At 31.5% G+C, this 18,290-nt stretch overlaps 1 protein-coding gene across 1 annotated transcript; it reads left to right on the forward strand.

Annotated features, from left to right (window-relative positions):
* The first annotated feature begins 6,952 nt into the window (after positions 1 to 6,952).
* LOC139489437 (uncharacterized) lies at positions 6,953 to 8,086 on the forward strand. The gene has a single exon (XM_071275760.1). It carries the CDS (start codon positions 6,953 to 6,955, stop codon positions 8,084 to 8,086), a length of 1,134 nt encoding a protein of 377 aa, XP_071131861.1.
* Positions 8,087 to 18,290: the final 10,204 nt, after the last annotated feature.

The following is an 18,290-nucleotide window of genomic DNA, read 5'->3' on the forward strand; positions in this document are numbered from 1 at the left end:
CAGAGAATTTATAAAAATTACCATATAATTGATATTCTTGTCAACACCGAAGTGCTGACTACTGGGCTGATATACTCTAAACGTTTGTAACAGTTCCTTGGAAATATTATTTTTATCTTTCAATATTCCATAGAAAAAACGGCATTTTATGCTTGATATATATCAAATTACAAATATGATCGGTGATAAGTTTATAAAAATCGGTTTACAAAATATCATACATAATAAAGCAAAAAGGTATATTCAAATGCTAGTATTCAAATGTAGCATAATCCAACAGCGCATGCATACGGAGTAAATATCTCAAAATTAATACGATATTCCCGGGCTTATATTTCCTATCATGACAGAGGGTTGCTGCTCACAAGGAAATCATAAAACGAAGAGCTCCAAATGGAGAAGTTGAAATCATCCCTTCGTAAATGTTTACACAGATCATCACGAGTTGATTGGCCGTTATGGGATATTTGTTTCACAGATGATAGCGGACATGGAACGTTCCTTATGTCGTAACTACAATTCAGTTCCTTTTTCACAAATTTGACTTAGCGAATGAGACTTATTTCCGGTTTTGTACTAACATTGGCAATACGGATATCATCCCCAGTTTTTGGTTGGGTTGGTTTTGCTTAGTCTTTTTTTTTCTATTTTGTATTTTGTGTACTATCGTTTGTATGTTTGTCTTTTTTTCTTTTTAAGACATGGTTTTGTCAGTTTATTTTCGATTTATGAGTATGAATGTTCCTCTAGTATCTTTTCCACCTATTTTAATTAAGATGTTTCTATGTAATCAATAAATGATTAATTCAGTCGAAAAACGCATCTTTTCCCAATTTTTTTAATTTTGACGTCCCGAAAAATAACATGTTAAGTTAGTGACGTAATAACCGTATCCGTAACTGTACTTAATGCCGTTAATAATATTATTGACACAAATAATAATGGTAAAGTCCAAACAACATGGATGATTAGGTGTATGTTAATAGAAATAAGATGATTGCGCGTTTGATTTTGCCATTAGATTAGGGATTAGATTGTTTAATCATTTAACTTTTTTTACTATTTTAGCTTTCGTTTTTTTTCTCGAGTTAAAATTATAAAACAACACGTTCAATAATTTATTGCGTCCGAAGCGCTTTTCTGGATTTACCTTCATCAGGAACGCTCAAAGCCAAACATTTGAAATCAGAAGATGTATAAGTACCGAAAATCGTTGAAGAGCTATATATATATATGTTAAAAATACCTAAAATAAATAGCTAAATTCATCTAAAGCCAACTTTGCCTGAGGGAGTTGAAACCTTAGTTTCATAATAATTTCAAAATCTAAAAACGGACAATTTTAGTAAAGTTTGTTTAATCATGTCAGTACCGAAGCACTGACTACTGAGCTGATGATACCCTCGGGGTCTGATAGTCCACCAGCAGAGGTAATCATTTAACAGCCGATATCAACTGTAATCAATTTATTCCTTTATTTGTTTTCCAGATCACTTGATACATTTTCCTCTATCAATCTAAATCTGATTACATTAGTTAATGTGTCAGGGATGTGTATTCTTTTCACTTTAATTGATATCTTATATTTATGACTCTTCAGTTCCTTAATGTTAAATCAATTAATCATTCCAATACTCTTGATACTTTTCACATCCACACAAATATTAGTAGAGGAAATTCAAATGTTCATTATCAGCTAAATGTAAACAAAAATATAGAGATCGTAATGATTAAAAGGACCATTATCCACAAGGGAGAAACCATTAAAGTGTAAACTACTAGCGGTTACCGATATATATTTACATTTGAAATAATCTACAAAAATATTTTGTGAATCACAAGGAATATTAAATCAGTTTAAATCGAACTAACTAATTACATGGTTTTCTTTTTATACTACAAATAATTATAGCATGACAACTTATTTGGTACTGTTTTCTAATGTGATGGTGTTTTTTTTACATTCATATGTATGTGTGTTCTTTAATCTGTTGTGCTTTACTGGACTGGCTTTCATAAGCCTTTCAGATTTTAGTTTGGAATTCCTTTTCAGTTTTATGATATTCTGACTCTGCTGATTTTAAAAGACAGAATTAATAGTTTTGCTATATCATATTCATTGTTATTAAAGTCATATGAAACCAGTGAGTGGTGAAAAATAATGTTTATCCAATTCTTGAACCAATGCATTTTTTTCGCAAATATATCGTATAATCGTCAATTTTTTTTCACTGTCTGATATGATTTAAAAATATGGCTCTCATGCGTATTGCGATCACTGGATTTTTACGAGGAGGGTTACGCTCAGGTCACTATGCATACGGAAAATATGTCGGCGAATTGCTTCCTGGAAGCAAGCAATTAAAAATAAGTAAACCTTCTAAATGTGGACAAATTAAAGATTTTTCCTCAGACAAAAAGTATATGCACATAAGTTGTATAATGAAAACTATTCATTTAGTTATATAAAACATATGCATGATTTTTTTTTAATTTGAGGTTTCTTATGACTTTAACAATATAGACTGAGGGATATTTTTCTGTTCAATCTGGTAATTCCCTTACTATTTCATCCATTGTTTTATAGTTACTTTGTCATAATGGTTATATGTTAAGAAAAGGTTTTTGTTAAATATTAATTCAAGTTTTGATGACTTATGTACATATTTAGTTCCTTAGTTCTTTGGAATTATTTGCCCCTGTCATACAAATACCAAGTCAGGAATTTGACAGTTGTTTTCCATTCGTTTAATGTGGGGGGATTTTTATTTTGCGATTTGATAAAGGACTTTCCGTTTTAAATTTTTCATGGAGTTCGGTATTTTTGTTAGTTTACTTTTTTCAATAGAGAATATACTTGGAAATTCAATAATATCAAGAGCAGGACTTGTGCCGAAGGAAATCATTAAAATCCGATAGTTTGATTCGTTGAGAACAAACAAAATAATAAATTTAACCTTTTATATTTATGAAAACGATGAACCAAAATAATGTGGCATGTTTTACATTCTTAGAAACTTGTCTATTTTCCTAATTTTAATTGCTATGGGTTGTGACCATTTTCGTAAGATATCCGACTCTTTTATATGCACATACTTTGTATTGCAGGGGAAAACATGATTCTTAGTAAATTGAATACAAAAAGAAAATTGACGATAACAATGATTAATGTAGTCTGGGATCCTAACACAATATTCTCAATACCGTTAGCGGACTTTCCGTTCGAATATATATATAGATATATTTGATTTCAAGCGTACAAAATCGAAAATATTTCATCAGGATTTAAGGTCATGAATAATATCATTATACCCAAAAATTCAAACATTATTCAAATTGTAGATCTCGTGTGTTTTTGAAACATCACCAACGAGACAATTTAAAATCTATTCAAATTCTTTTAGTTTTAATTCTATTCAGTAAAATTATGTAATCCGCAAATAATTGCATTTAAGGAACATGAAAAATGAAGTATTGAAAAAACTAACCTGGTTCTGAAGCTGATGGCACAATGAAAGAATATGTATACTTTAACAAACAGATATATCCGAATAAGACAAAATAATTCATAGTTTCAACATGAATACATTTATCCAACTAACTTGATCATTTGTTGAAAGTTTAATTTATTTAAATGAATGAATCGATTTGTTGGTTCGACATTTGCATATTAATTATCATGCTTTCGAAAATTTCAAAATATCTCTAGAGACAGGAGAAACGCTAACGATTTTATATGGGGAAAATCAGAAAGATTTATTGTATGAAGTGAACATGCGCAAAACATGAGAAAAACGATTTGAAACTTTTAAATTAGAGATTTTTTTGTTTTAAATTTACAACTCAAAATGAATTTATATTGACTGCAAATGAGAATACGATAAAAAGTAAAATCACAAAAATACTGAACTCTGAGTAAAATATAAAACGGAAAGTCCATAATCAAAAGGCAAAATAAAATGATATAACACATCAAACGAATGGACAACAACTGTCATATTCCTGACTTGTTACAGGCATTTTCAAATGTAGAAAATGCCTGTACCAACACGATAACCCACTAATTTGTTCATATCTTTCAACAAATATTATTAAAAAAAATTCTTTTGGTTTTACTTTGTCTATTGATCACTATTTGTTGAAGTTACAGTGGAGAAAAGTTTGTTGTTCTAGTAGGTTACTGGTCTGTTGAAAGAAATTTGTAAAATAAAAGCAATAGAAGTATACCTCAGTTCAATTGTCATAAATCGATAAAGCGGAGGGGAATCCGGGTCACAAAGCAAACATAAGAGAACAAGGATCAAATTTTGTAGCACATTATGTAGACTTTTTATTTCCTTTTTTTTTTGGCAAATAGTGTTTATTATTTTCAAAGACTTTCCCTTTTCTGATTCTGCCTTGGAAATATATTATTTGTTAATACTTTTTAATTTTGTCATTTGTTTACGGACTTTCCATTTTGAATTTTCCTCGGAATTTGGTATTTTTGTTATTTTATTTATTTTTTATGATACGACTTGTCCATTAACTTGTCATCAAGAATATTGGTCTTCAAATTACTTGTGCTTTTTCGTGCCTCTCAATCTTACTTGTTTTGTGTTGTTTGGTTTTATTTGGCACCATTCGTTTGTTTGATTTTCTTTTTTTTTAGCCACGATGTTGTCAGCAGTTTTTCGACTTTTGAGTTTGAATGCCGCTCTCATATACTCGCCTATGTTTTAATTGTAAATTAAACAATTATAGTTAAATTTCAAATACTGTGTAATCAAATTAATTTAAATGTAAATCGCATATCAATCACGTTTACATAGAAGTCTTGATTAACAAACAAAGATAAGTTTTACGGCTTGTGTAATGAGTTAATTAGTAATCCATGAAAATATTGATCTGTGTACAAACACCGTTAAAAATGTCTCCAATCAGTTGCGTATGGTTTACCGCAGGATACTCTGATTTTGTTCTTGTTTAATAATATGATATGGTCAACAATTTCAGACGAAAGACTGGTTGACTTTCCATTTTTTTGTGTTACAAGTAGTGCACACGAAAACATTCCCTTGGAAGAAAAGAACTTTGCTGGTACTACTATAACAAATAGAAGCCTCATGATAAACATATGTATGTTCTTAATTGTTTTATTTAGTTTTATTAATGTGATATTTAAACGGAACTAAAGGGAGTGGAAATGTGAAGAGATCATAATATCTCAAGATGTGTAACAGGCAAACGAATATCCGAGTACTAAAACTGTACTCGAGTACTCGGTCTTCCGATCGAGTACCCGAGTACTTGAGTACTCGTTGCCATCCCTACTTTAAACCTTTCAAAAACTATTGTATTAAGGAAAGGAATCGGTTAACAAAGGTAGGACATAGTATGTACATGTAGACTGTATGTAAAATTTCCTGCACCATTTAACCACAGAATACATCTGAAAAATGCAAGAAAAAAAAAAAAAAAAAAAAAAGAAAAAAAAGAAAAATGCAAGGTTCATCAAGCTTTAAATGAATATACCATGATAGGTGACCAAATATCTCACACCAACACCGATTCTCAATAAATTTAAATCAAAAATATTATACGAAGCGAGCCTCTTTTCAGGAAAAAATCCAGGATACAGTTTTGCTCTATCTTATAACGTTTACATATGTCAATTAATATGCCAGGCTTAAGCATGTTACAACTATATGGACTTTACTAACAGATGTGTGCTTCTAACAATCACTCTGTTCCGATAAAACACGATTCTGATATGTATTGACCAATTATGTCAAATTTCTGATGGTGACAGTTGATTCACACATTCAAAATCTATCATATTATGTACTTTGTTAAACCTATTTTTAATTTACTTCACATTATGTTTGAAAATTATATTGTAATTATTCTGCACATTTTGGGCGCCGTGATTGGCAAATAAAATATTTGGGGTTTTTTTTGTTTTTTTTTTTGCATAACTGACAATGCGCTTGCTTGTTTATTCTGTATTGGCCAATGTATTGATTCAAGATATGAATTTGGTCTCGGGGCCGTAGGAACGAGGGCCAATACAGCTGATCGAGAATCTATAACGGGCAAATACAGAATCAACAACTTCATAACACTTTTATTAAATAATTAAAACAGTCAATATGACTAGTCTGTATAGCCATTCTGTATGACGGGAAATACAGTTGGTACGTATGGCCAGTTCGTACGTGAGGAAGTACATACAGCTGGTCCGTATGTCCAGTTCGTATGACAGGAAGTAGTAGAGCTGGTCCGTTTGGCCAGTTTGTATGACAGGAAGTACATACAGCTGTTATGTATGGCCAGTCCGTATGGCCAGTCCGTATGACAGAAAGTATATACCGGTGGTCTGTATGGCCAGTCCGTATGACAGGAAGAAGATACAGCTGGTCCGTATGGAAAACTTATTAACCGGGCCAATCAAACGCATTAAACGTATGGTACATATGAGTTGATCTTTTGAATTGCAAACATATCATTTAATTAATATAATTATAAATATATATCTCATTATTCTTGCATAAAAAGATGTTTCACACAATTAGCGTTTTATAAAAAAAAAAAAAAAGTATGAAAAAAATTGGAAATCGTCTGAAGCAATCTTTTTGTACGTCATACAAGTGCTGACGAACATATAGATGGACCGACTTGTCCTCGGGTCTCTCCTTTTTCAATCAATTTCGGCAGACTTTATTTTCGAGTGAATGTTAATTATTGTATTTGCTCCTAAAGTTTCACTCATACAGCTTGTCTAACTGACATGTACCTTCATCTACATTTATCCATCAGATAAATGATAAAACAAAATGATATCATCAAATCTGGTCTTACATGGATTAAAATAACACAATCTTACAACAAACATAAATTATCTTATCTGAATTTAGTTGTATGTTGCAAATGATTAATAGGTGAGAAAGAAAAATTGCACAGTTTTATAAAAATGGCAATGTCTCTACCACAAGGACAATGTCCCATACAATGTCAGTTATGTGAAGGAGATCCTAAAGTATATTGGAAGTGTTTAGATTGTGGCTTATTTATGTGTAGAACATGCAAAGATAAAGTGCATTCTAAATTCAAGTCTGAAAGGGAACATATAATTGTTGACATAAAGGAAGTGGGCCGACGAGACATTAAAGAGAACCAACAAGGCAGTGTGGTTAGACAACAAGACAAAGTAGTGTCCATTTTTGGTCAGCGCAATGATGAAGTAAGCAATTCTATGACTAAGGTGCAACTTATAAACATAAAAGAATATCAGACCAAAACGATTTTCGTGAATTCATTGGCAGTTTCCTTGAACGATTCAATATGGATTGGTGATGGGTATAAGACAGGTTTCAATCCCTTGACATCACCTACAGCATTGCAGAGTGTAAAAGTTAAAGGAGATAAAGTCAAGGTCAGGTCCAGTTTTAACATCAACGTATCAGATATAGCTGTTACGCCTAACAATAAACTCCTACTGGCTATACAGGAACCAAGACTGAAGCAGATTAAGGCTGGATCAAGGAAAATAACAGACTCGGACTTCTGTGTAGGATCGTCCAATATCTTTAGTGTACATGTAACCAAAGAGCATGGTACAGTGATAGCGGGTGGAACGAAAATTGTTATTGTAATGGATACGGAAGGTAACCATCTCACAAGGTATGAAAATGATATGAACAATGCACCTTTATTTGAAGGGACTATTTGGTCTATAACCAGTACCCGTAATGGCAATATTTTTGTCATAGAGTTTATCGATAATCCAAGAGTGGTTGTGTTAGGCAAGTCAGGTCTCATCAGTACCTACAGAGGACATCCTTCTATTATAATGACTAACAGGTTTCATCCTATGTCAATTGTAACCACGCCATTGGACAATGTTATAATGGCGGACTGTGACAATCATACACTGCACATACTGGACAATACTGGTCATCTACTGACCATCTACGATACCATGGACATTCATATTAGATATCCAAGATCTCTAGCCATTAATACTACAGAAGGACCAGTTGCCGAATTATATCTTGGATGTCTTCATGGCAGAAAGTTATACAAGATGAGCATAATAGGATATTAAATTTGGGTGGAAATACTTATTTTTTTAACTTTACACAAGTACATTTAAACTGTAAATCTAAGATCAAATCGTAATAAAAAAAATCGATCTGCTTTTAATGTAATATGTTAGCTGTTATTGATTCTTAATTAAATATGGTATTTTTTATTATTTCGTATGTCCGAAACGTTGTTATGGATTCTCCTTTGTTTTAACACTCAACACTCAACTCTCACCACCAACTCTTTTTTACTGGGTAAATGGTAGCTTGTTTTAGTATTTCTACATTCAAACATAAAGGTTAACTTCTTTTCTAACTCATCTTAGCGGGGGTATTGATTAAAAAGAACTACGACACAAGAGATGAATGGTTGTTGTCATTTTCATTTCCATTCTCTAACTTTAAAGTTTTTTTATTTTACTGCAAATAAACTCATCATAGATACCAGGACTAAATTTTATATATACGCCAGACGCGTATTTCGTCTACAAAAGACTCATCAGTGACGCTCGAATCTTAAAAAGTTAAAAAGGCCAAATAAAGTACGAAGTTGAAGAGCATTGAGGACCAAAATTCTTAAAAATTTTGCCAAATCCAGCTAAGGTAATCTAGGCCTGAGGTAGAAAAGCCTTAGTATTTCAAAAATTATAAATTTTGTAAACAGTTAATTTATAAATATAACAATATCAATGATAATTCATGTCAGCACTTTTTTACTGGGCTGGTGAAAAGATGTTGAATTTCTCAATATTGGTGTAAATTCTTGTATTTCAATTCTATCAAAAGTACAACTTCTTTACATTTTCATTTTAATAAACATTTGTTTTTTCACTGAAAATGATAACTTATATATGGATGGGAGATGTAGTATATTTTTATACTTAAGTGATTGCTACAATAATGGAATTGAAACAAGAATTAGTTTTTCTGCAAATTGTAATCATTACTATAAGACGATTATGAGACAGATTTCCAAAGTGCAATAAGAGGAAGTTTATATTGATATGGATATTTCATATTTCAATTGTCTAAGCTTATATATTGTATTCGTGGTTTGGTTTATTTTCGATCTTTTATATCTGGGCGTCACTGGTGAGTCTTTTGTGGACAAGGCGCGTTTTTGGCGTATTGAATTTTAAACCTGATGCTTTTTGTTATTCATTAATCATGTGTTTCTTTATCTACGTTCTCCTATTTATTTGTATTGTAGTCCTGTAATATTGTGTTGTCATTTCAATGTTATATTTAACATTGCCATTAAAGTGCAAGGTTTGGCATGCCACAAAACCAGGTTCAACCCACCATTTTTTCCTTTAAAAATGTCCTGTACCAAGTCAGGAATATGGCCATTGTTATATTATAGTTCGTTTCTGTGTGTGTTACAATTTAACGTTGCGTCGTTTGTTTTCTCTTATTTTTTAGTGTAAATTGACATTGCGATAAGACGTGTCACGGTACTTGTCTATCCCAAATTCTGGTATTTGGTTTTGATGTTATATTTGTTATTCTCGTGGGATTTTGTCTGATGCTTGGTCCGTTTCTGTGTGTGTTACATTGTAGTGTTATGTCGTTGTTCTCCTCTTATATTTATGCGTTTCCCTCAGTTTTACTTTGTTACCCCGATTTTGTTTTTTGTCCATGGATTTATGAGTTTGAACAGCGGTATACTACTGTTGCCTTTATTTATAGACTTCATTAAACAATTCATTTTCTTCACATAATAGTTGATTAACAAGGCGATGGTAGTTTACCGATATTCTTATCTCGTCAAGCGATTAGAAAGAGAAGAATCAGGGCATCAACAAAAATAATAGAATCGCATGAACTCTCAACAGAGCGGTACCAGATGCATTCACAGTTAAGCGTCTCCTGCGATGCATGCATCACTCACCATTTTACTCAGTTAAATGTCACAATCGGGAATTAAACACAGTTGATAAAATTACTGATAAGACGACACTATTGGTAAATAAAGGAACAAGAACGTTTTAACATATCGCCATTAAATTGAGACATATAGAAACTTCGTAATGTTAACCAATTTGTGAAGGTGGCTAAAAATTCATCAAAGATACAAGGCTTATAACTAGGTACACCAGGTGCTCGTTTCGTCTTCGTAAGACTCATCAGTGATTCTCGAAACATAAAAAAGGTCGAATCAAAAACCAAATTTGTGAACAGCATTAATCAAAGAGCTGAAAGCTCTGAAGAAAAATGACGCCACTGTCTCTAATATTGGGATAGTTTTTATGCAAGTCTTGATTTTCACATACCGTAATTAGTTTAACAATGCAACATGTCTCGTAAGCATATAATTGATATTCGTATATGTGTGTGTGTGAAGTGAAGGTGCCAACTGGCTGGGTTTTTTTTAAAGACAAATGAATAGGTCAAGACTACCTGAATTGTACAAATAAATACCGTAGAAAGGCTTCTATATTTCTCACTGGTACATAGGCTGAATCCGGGTCCGTTCGCGCCCATTCACGTTTGCACCAACTCATGTTCGCCCCCTTTCACTTTCACACCCTACATGTTCGCAACTAATCTTAATTGGTTTTGTGTTTAATAACTCTGTAAGCAAGTGTTTTCTTATAAGTATAATTGTTGTCATTGTCTCAAAATAAAGTGAGACAGCATTTTTTTTTTTGTGTTGAATAAATCTTAATCATGTTTTGGATAGCGTATTGTTAAAGATAATAATAATCCTTTCTAAATAAAGTGGTATTTTGTCAACGTTTTATTTAGCGTTGAATAACTCTTAATCATGTTTTGGTTAGTGTATTGCTATACTTTGTTTCATTGACCTCTTTCATAATGAAGTGAGATTCTGACTATTTTTTTTCTGTGTGTTGAATAAATTTTATCATGTTTTGGTTATAATAGTGGATTGCTATATTTTGGTTCCTATATTTTATTGTTTCGTTGTTTCAGATCAAAGGGCTTAAAAACAATTATCTTTTGTGTTTTTCCTTTAAAATCTTCAATGTTTTACTCATACCAAGCTAAAAATACATTCAGTATTTACACCAAAGCAATTTAAAACAACAATCATGATTTTCCAATTATTCAACTTGAATTTGAATTAAATTTGGGCGCGAATGAGTAGAGTGCGAATGGACCTTGGGTGTGAACGTGCGAGGTGCGAAAGTGTATTGGGCGCAAACAGACCTGATACCACATAGTCTGAACCCCCTTCCCCACAAAATATGATGTAAATTAAAAACAAATTGTTCAGAGAATAATTGAAGTCTTTCCACTAGAAAAGATCTATTTTTATATTGAAATATGAAAAATCAGTTTAAAATGTTAGTTCCTATGGCTTTATGACGTCCTATTAACCTATGACCTTGACCTCAATTTCAAGGTCACAAACCATGGACCTTGAATCAAAATATCCTAGGTCTTTAATATGTTTGGTTAATGAGAACTACCACTTGACGCGTAATTTTAAATGTAAGATGGACAAAAACTCCCTTTTATTGTATGCGCAGCCTTTCAACCAAAATATACAAGTAAGGACATGTCGCAACTAATAATTTATGAAAAATTATTTGTCAAAATGTCATACAGTATTTGAAAAGAAGTGAAAATAAGCCAAAATCAAAATTTATAATATGACCTTGACCTTTGACATTGACCTCATTTTCATTTTTAGTACCAATGACCTCATGAAGACCCTAGGTCTCTATCAGTTATGGTTTACCAGTTGAAAATGCATATCGCTTGAATCAAATGAAAAAGGGGGAATAACTCTCATATGGAGTCCCCATAGAGCTATGGTTCAAACGAATATTCTTATCCTAAATATGTAACGAGCAATTTGGTAAAATAAAATCTTTTACGGTTACGAAGGAGAGGTGGCCACAAGAAAAACAGTGTTTGGGGAGATAACTCTTACAACGTAATGTATTTTGTTATAATTACATTTGATATATGTTTCATTATAATACTTTATTCTGATTGGCTAACTGCACATCACATGTTATTCCTCAAGCAATTGCATCACTCAATAAAACTTTTCATTCATGATAACACGTGGTCCCACAATAAAGTGCACAGATGAATTGAATAAAAAAGTTATAAAATTCGTGTTTTCATGATCCTAGCTAAAAAAAGTAATTATAAGTATTGAATGTTTCTTTTTGTAACCTCATAGGGTTGCAAAAGCGTTGACCGTGTGCACATTTTTAGAATGAAGCGCTTATGCGCTTCATACAAAAAGTACTTCGGTCAACGCTTTTACACCTAAATGAATTTACAAAAAAAAGCATTCAATACTTATATGCAGTTGTAAATTTTTAAAGCAAAAAGAGTTAATACTAACTTTCACTTTTTTGGATGTTCATGTACATTTTGAATGTATTTATTTTTCTCAACTACATGAATTTTTTGGTGTATTTTTAATGATATATATGAGTAGTCCAAATAATTATTAAGTCTGGCAAGGCTTTTTAAATTTTATTCTGGGACACCTTCCTATGACCACAAGGCTATGTTAATTTTTTTCTGGGACGCCTTCTTAGGAAGCCTTCCTACGAACGTCTTAGGAAGGCGTCCCAGAAAAAAATAAAATAGCCTTATTGGATATTTTTATGCATTATTTAACCAGTTGAGTCTTTTACAGGATTGTTTGTTTAATGCTGTTTAAACATTACTGGAAAAAAAAACACCTTAAATTTGCTAATTATTTGGCATGAAAGTTTGATTTATTGAAAGGGACTCATAGTTTTCCATTTAATTTTAATAATTGTCTAATGGTTAAAACAATAGCTTCGTTGTTTACTTTTATACACAACAACATATTCACTTTGGTCTCGTTGTTTACCTAATATTCACTATGTACTTGGTAACAGTTATTAATTAATTGAATAGAAAATATTATAATAAATATTATTGGAAGCCGAATTGACGTCAAATAGGTGCCGATTTAACCAGGTGCCGACTTGACTTGTACGTTTCAATTCCTCTGCGATCGTTTGCGGTATTTTCTTGAGAAAACCTATTTTCCATCATCAAAGAGAAGAAGAAACTGCTTGAAATGATTCCCGAACGCTTCGTGATTGTTAAAATAAGTTTAATTCACTCAAAAAACAATTTTAAAACTTGCGATGTTTAAACAGGAAGTTTCAAAAGCACGTGTAAAAGAAGAAATTAACCGGTGAGAGTGGAAATCCGTACATAACATATATCACTATAGTACGACTTTTAAAGCAAAACAGTTTCATCCTTTTGTAAAACAGTCTTTAATATACCTATCACATTAATGTTTGAAGGGTCTTAAGCTTATTCAAACCATATAAGTCGGTATGAAACACCAAAACGGAATGATAATAACCGATTACGTTTTGTAGTTTACAAAATTCTGGACTGGTTCCTGTCAAACTACAACACTTTCTTCGACTGTAGTGGAATACAAACAGAAACCAGTTAGTTTGTAAACTGGTTCCTGGCTGATTACTACACAATGCTCATGCATAATGATAACACAAGCACATTCCTCCAGTTTGTATTGAAATTAGTAAATACGAAACCAAGCGCGGTAGGCAGAGAAATCAGGTCGGCAGTTATGGAACAATGACTGCGTCATTTTCCAAAAACCAATAAACTTGTGCTAAATACGGTTTAACCAAAATATGTCTGGGGGAGACAACATAAGTTGCGAAATATTCAACATTTTATAAACAGTATTAACAGAAGATGAACATGTCAATGATATTTCATGTTAACACAAAAGAGCTGAGTACTGATCCAGCCTCGGGTCCAGCGATAACTTCGTGGTTGTAAAATTATTAATTCGTATATTTTAACTAATTTGATTCGTTCAGTGATAGTCACATGTTAAACTATATTTTCGAAGGTAGAGAGAAAACGGCGGACAGCAAAAAGTATATTGCACAGCAAAAAGCATGTTGCACGGTTATTTTTAGAATATCTAAAAACCGATATACTTTGTGACGTGATGTGATGAATTTTATGATATTGTTAAAGGTTTTATAAAAAAATAAAAATATGATTGATTATTTGAAGAAACAAATCTTCAAATATAAAAGATATAAAAAGAAAAAAGGAAATGAAATGAAATAACAACTAATATGTTGTTATTGTCTAGGACACAAATTTGATATCTATAAAATTCCAACAAAATCAAATGACGATTTTGATACAATTATGGTCGGAAATTAATAATTTAACAATTATAGCCTACTTATGAGTTCAATATACTTCTTTCAGGTCAATATTTCCTTGTATCGACCTCATACACAGGCTATAAAGGCAACAGTAGTATACCGCTGTTCAAAACTCGTAAATCTGTGGACAAAAACAAAATTGGGGTAACAGACTAAAACTGAGGGAAACGCATTAAATATAAGAGGAGAACAACGACACAACATAATTGTATAATATACCGGGTTTATCGTTGCGTAAAGAGATATATTATATTCACTTCAGTCTTTCGTCTTCATAACTGTTGGAGCAGTACTTTGTGTTTAAGGAGTACAATCCTGTTAAATCATCTTATCCATTTTATGAATATGCGTATCTATTGGAATACAAAATTTTATATTTATATATGAATTACTGAATCTGGGGGAGACTAGTGCATCGACTAAGATTCAGTAACTGAACCCCACATTGGCCACCTGATAATACAGTGCACTTTTTCAGCCTCCTGCTTCCCGGACAGTTGGTTTAAATGTAAACGGGGATCCACAGTTTGCATCCTGGGCAACTGAGGAAATTGTAAACAGGAAATATTTGGAATAAACAAGTATCAAAAAAAAAGGTTCAGTAACTGTAAATCTCTCAGATCGGCTATTTGCATCTTATGTCTTTTTATTGTAAATTATCGACTGTATCATTGAACTGTCAAAACCAAGGGTTGTGAATTCCAACTCAGCACATAGCAAATCCATTCGACTTAAGTCTTAATTGATAAGGAATACCACTTTTCATCCACAAATAAAAACTTGTCACCACAATATAACTCAAAGTGGCGTAAGTACCAACAAACAATCAATGATTGATTGCAAAGTATTGGTTTTAATGAGTCAAACCCTATCCAACAGTTTGTTGTTCTAATGTTCAGATGTTTAATCAATCTCGTATTTATTGAGTTTTGCACTCTCAAAATTTTTCCCCGACAGTGTATGTTATCCAATGGTTGTTATTGCATAGTTCCCGACTACCAAAATGGTTTTATTATGCATAAAGCCATTGTTATGTTCTCTTTTGAACTGTTTTACCTTTTGTTTAACATGGTCTTTTGAGATTTCTACAGGATTCATGTGTTTCCTCAAAGTTGAAGGCCTAAACTTTCTTGCAATATTTTTTTCTTACTCTTGTTTAAAGTGTCTCATTGGCAATCGTTCCTGGTCTCCGTATTAATTTATACTAATGGTAATTTTAGGGGGTGATAAGAAAGCTATCATTATTCACATTTGGGAACATAACAGTTTTATTAATAATTCCCATTCGTTTGATGTATTTGAGCTTTTGATTTTTCCATTTGATAAAGGACTTTTTGATTTGAATTGTCCTTATTTTACTATTTTGCAGTGAAGCACAACAACTTTTATAATTGGTTCAAGCCCATAACCTCAACATGAACAACCTACTACATGACAACCTAGGCAGTATTCAATAAATAACGGAACACCTTATTTCAGTGAAAATAAAATACCAGATTGCAGATAAAACATAGAATGTTATGAAGCATTTTGGCAGTTATTCAAAATATACAATTTTCATAATATCATTTATTTTGTTGATGTCTGGCATTCATACCTCCATACCGTTGCATAATTTATTCTGTTGTTAATAATGCTATATAAAGAATGTTGGTAACAAATATGACAAGAGCTCTAACATTCACAGACCAGTTACAAACTTGCACTTGAAAAATATAAAATGTATGTATAGATATTTATAAATACTTTTTGACTGAATATTAAACTTATTTCACACATAAAATACAAGCATTTCCACTCAGATGTTTCTTTAATACAATCATGATACATTTGTAATGGTATGGTCACATTTTTATATGAATGTCTAAGGCTGTACAATTCTGCTTTTCCTTTTCATACACTTTTACAACTTTACAAGGTTCTTAATGTGTTTTTAATTTCACATATTGATGAATGAACTAATACAAAAATAATAGTTTGTTTAAATTTTTAATATGAATCATTCTGTACTGCTTTTCTCTGCCTTTGGTATCACTTCCAATTGACTCAATATTATTGGTCAAATGAAAAGGTTAAAAGTATGAAGGCAATTGGGGGTATAACAGAAAATGCACTAACAGAAGTTAAACGTCAATAAGCAGTATTTGATTTTTTAATAAAATTTAATTCTTATTATTATGCATTATAATATGGATAAATTGCAATAAAGAAACTGGATGTTACCCTACAAATGCAGAAAACAGCAATTACAAAGTATAAATGTTTGGTAATTTTGAATGCTCTGCTAATTACTAACCATACATTCACATATGCTGTTAGAGTTAATCACATTTGTTTATTTGTTATTCTTTCAATAATTTATTCCAATAATTGTCACATGCAACAACTAGTTGAAAATAACTTTCTCTATAGAGGCCAAATCAGCAGTAATGATGGTGTCATTAAACTAATATGTTTTAGCTGTTCAAAACATCCTTTTGCACTTTTAATGATATTTTAGTTCCTAATAAATGGTGATACAACAGTAATTTCCTGTTGAGGGATACTGAATGATTGACAAGATAAAATTGACATGACCTTGCTGAATATTATATACAATTCCTTAGATATGAAAGTCTCATCCTCTTTTGTTAACTTATGATTTGATGCTAAAATCTTGATCAATTCTATGTATACATAAAGAACTCTGGGGCAAGATGTTCGAGCCAAAAGAACATGAAATTCTACTCATAAGAATACTTTATCCTGTGACATAACATTTTCCATTTATAGGAGTTTTTATTAGATAAAGGCAACAGTAGTATACGGCTGTTCGAAAGTCATAAATAGATTGAGAACAACAAATCTGGGATACTTAAAACGTTACTAATAATATAATAATCAATTAATAAATAGATATTGATGGTTTGCCTAGTTTTTTTTTCTTTCTTTTTCTTCTTTTTTTTTAAAGGGGCATAAGGGAAAACATCTATTGGAAAGAAAATAACTTTTCACTCAACAGTTAATTAACTGTCAGTCACAGCTGACAAGAATTGTTGTCTTATATTGTAATATTTACTCAATTTCAATTACACTAATCTTTTCAAATTTTTCATTTCCATTACATCATATGAAAAATTATTAAAGAGACAACAATTGACCTAAAGAAATGTCAGGAATATTCTTAATATCCTAATTGGTGAATGAAAATATATGAATTACTCATCAAAACACATAATATTTATAGTGACTTATATGTTACTGAATAATGTTGTACCATGATAGAGGACTGAAGTGGTAAACATTAAAATATAAAACAAAGATTGTTAAGGAACTGACATACACCTAAACAGTTAAAAATAACTAGAAAAGAATATGATGAACAGTGCTATACATTACTGCAGTGTGGAAATATCATATAGGGATTTGATAACAAAAGTAGAGACAGACAAACAAAGGTAACTAAACATGTTGCTTGATGAAGGAATGGTATAAACATGTCTTCTGATTGTAGCGGTCTATAGATAGTTCAAGCACAATAATTTTAAGTGGAAAACTGATGATTTAGAAAGTGGAAGCTGACTTGTTAAATGTGGTTATCAATTAGTTATATGCTAAAATTTTCTATTTTAACTTTGAAAGCAAAATAAATTATAAATTGTTCTGAAGGGCAAAACTATTCAATAAAGTTCAAATCACTTATTCTTGAGGTATTTCAGTGTGTGTTCATTAAATTTTCCATTAAATACACAAATATATATTAAATGTGTTGGTATATTACAATCCATGTATTTGTTGCAGAAACTTGATTTTAATACTTGTCTTATATGAGGTGGAAAATAGACAAGTAGGGGGAAACAAGTTCTAAACTTTCCATATGAACACAGCTGTCAGTTGGGTAAATAAATGATGCAAACATTTCAATGGTTTATGATTGTGATGAAAACATATTCATAGTTTTTGCATGTGATATTGTTTTGCTATAATAAATAATAATTTTACTAACATCTATGCTAATCTATAATCCTTCTGTCTTTTTTCTCATGTCATGTCA

The sequence above is a fragment of the Mytilus edulis genome, chromosome 9 (genome assembly GCF_963676685.1).
Source record: "Mytilus edulis chromosome 9, xbMytEdul2.2, whole genome shotgun sequence".
In the NCBI taxonomy this organism is placed as follows: Eukaryota; Metazoa; Mollusca; class Bivalvia; order Mytilida; family Mytilidae; genus Mytilus; species Mytilus edulis.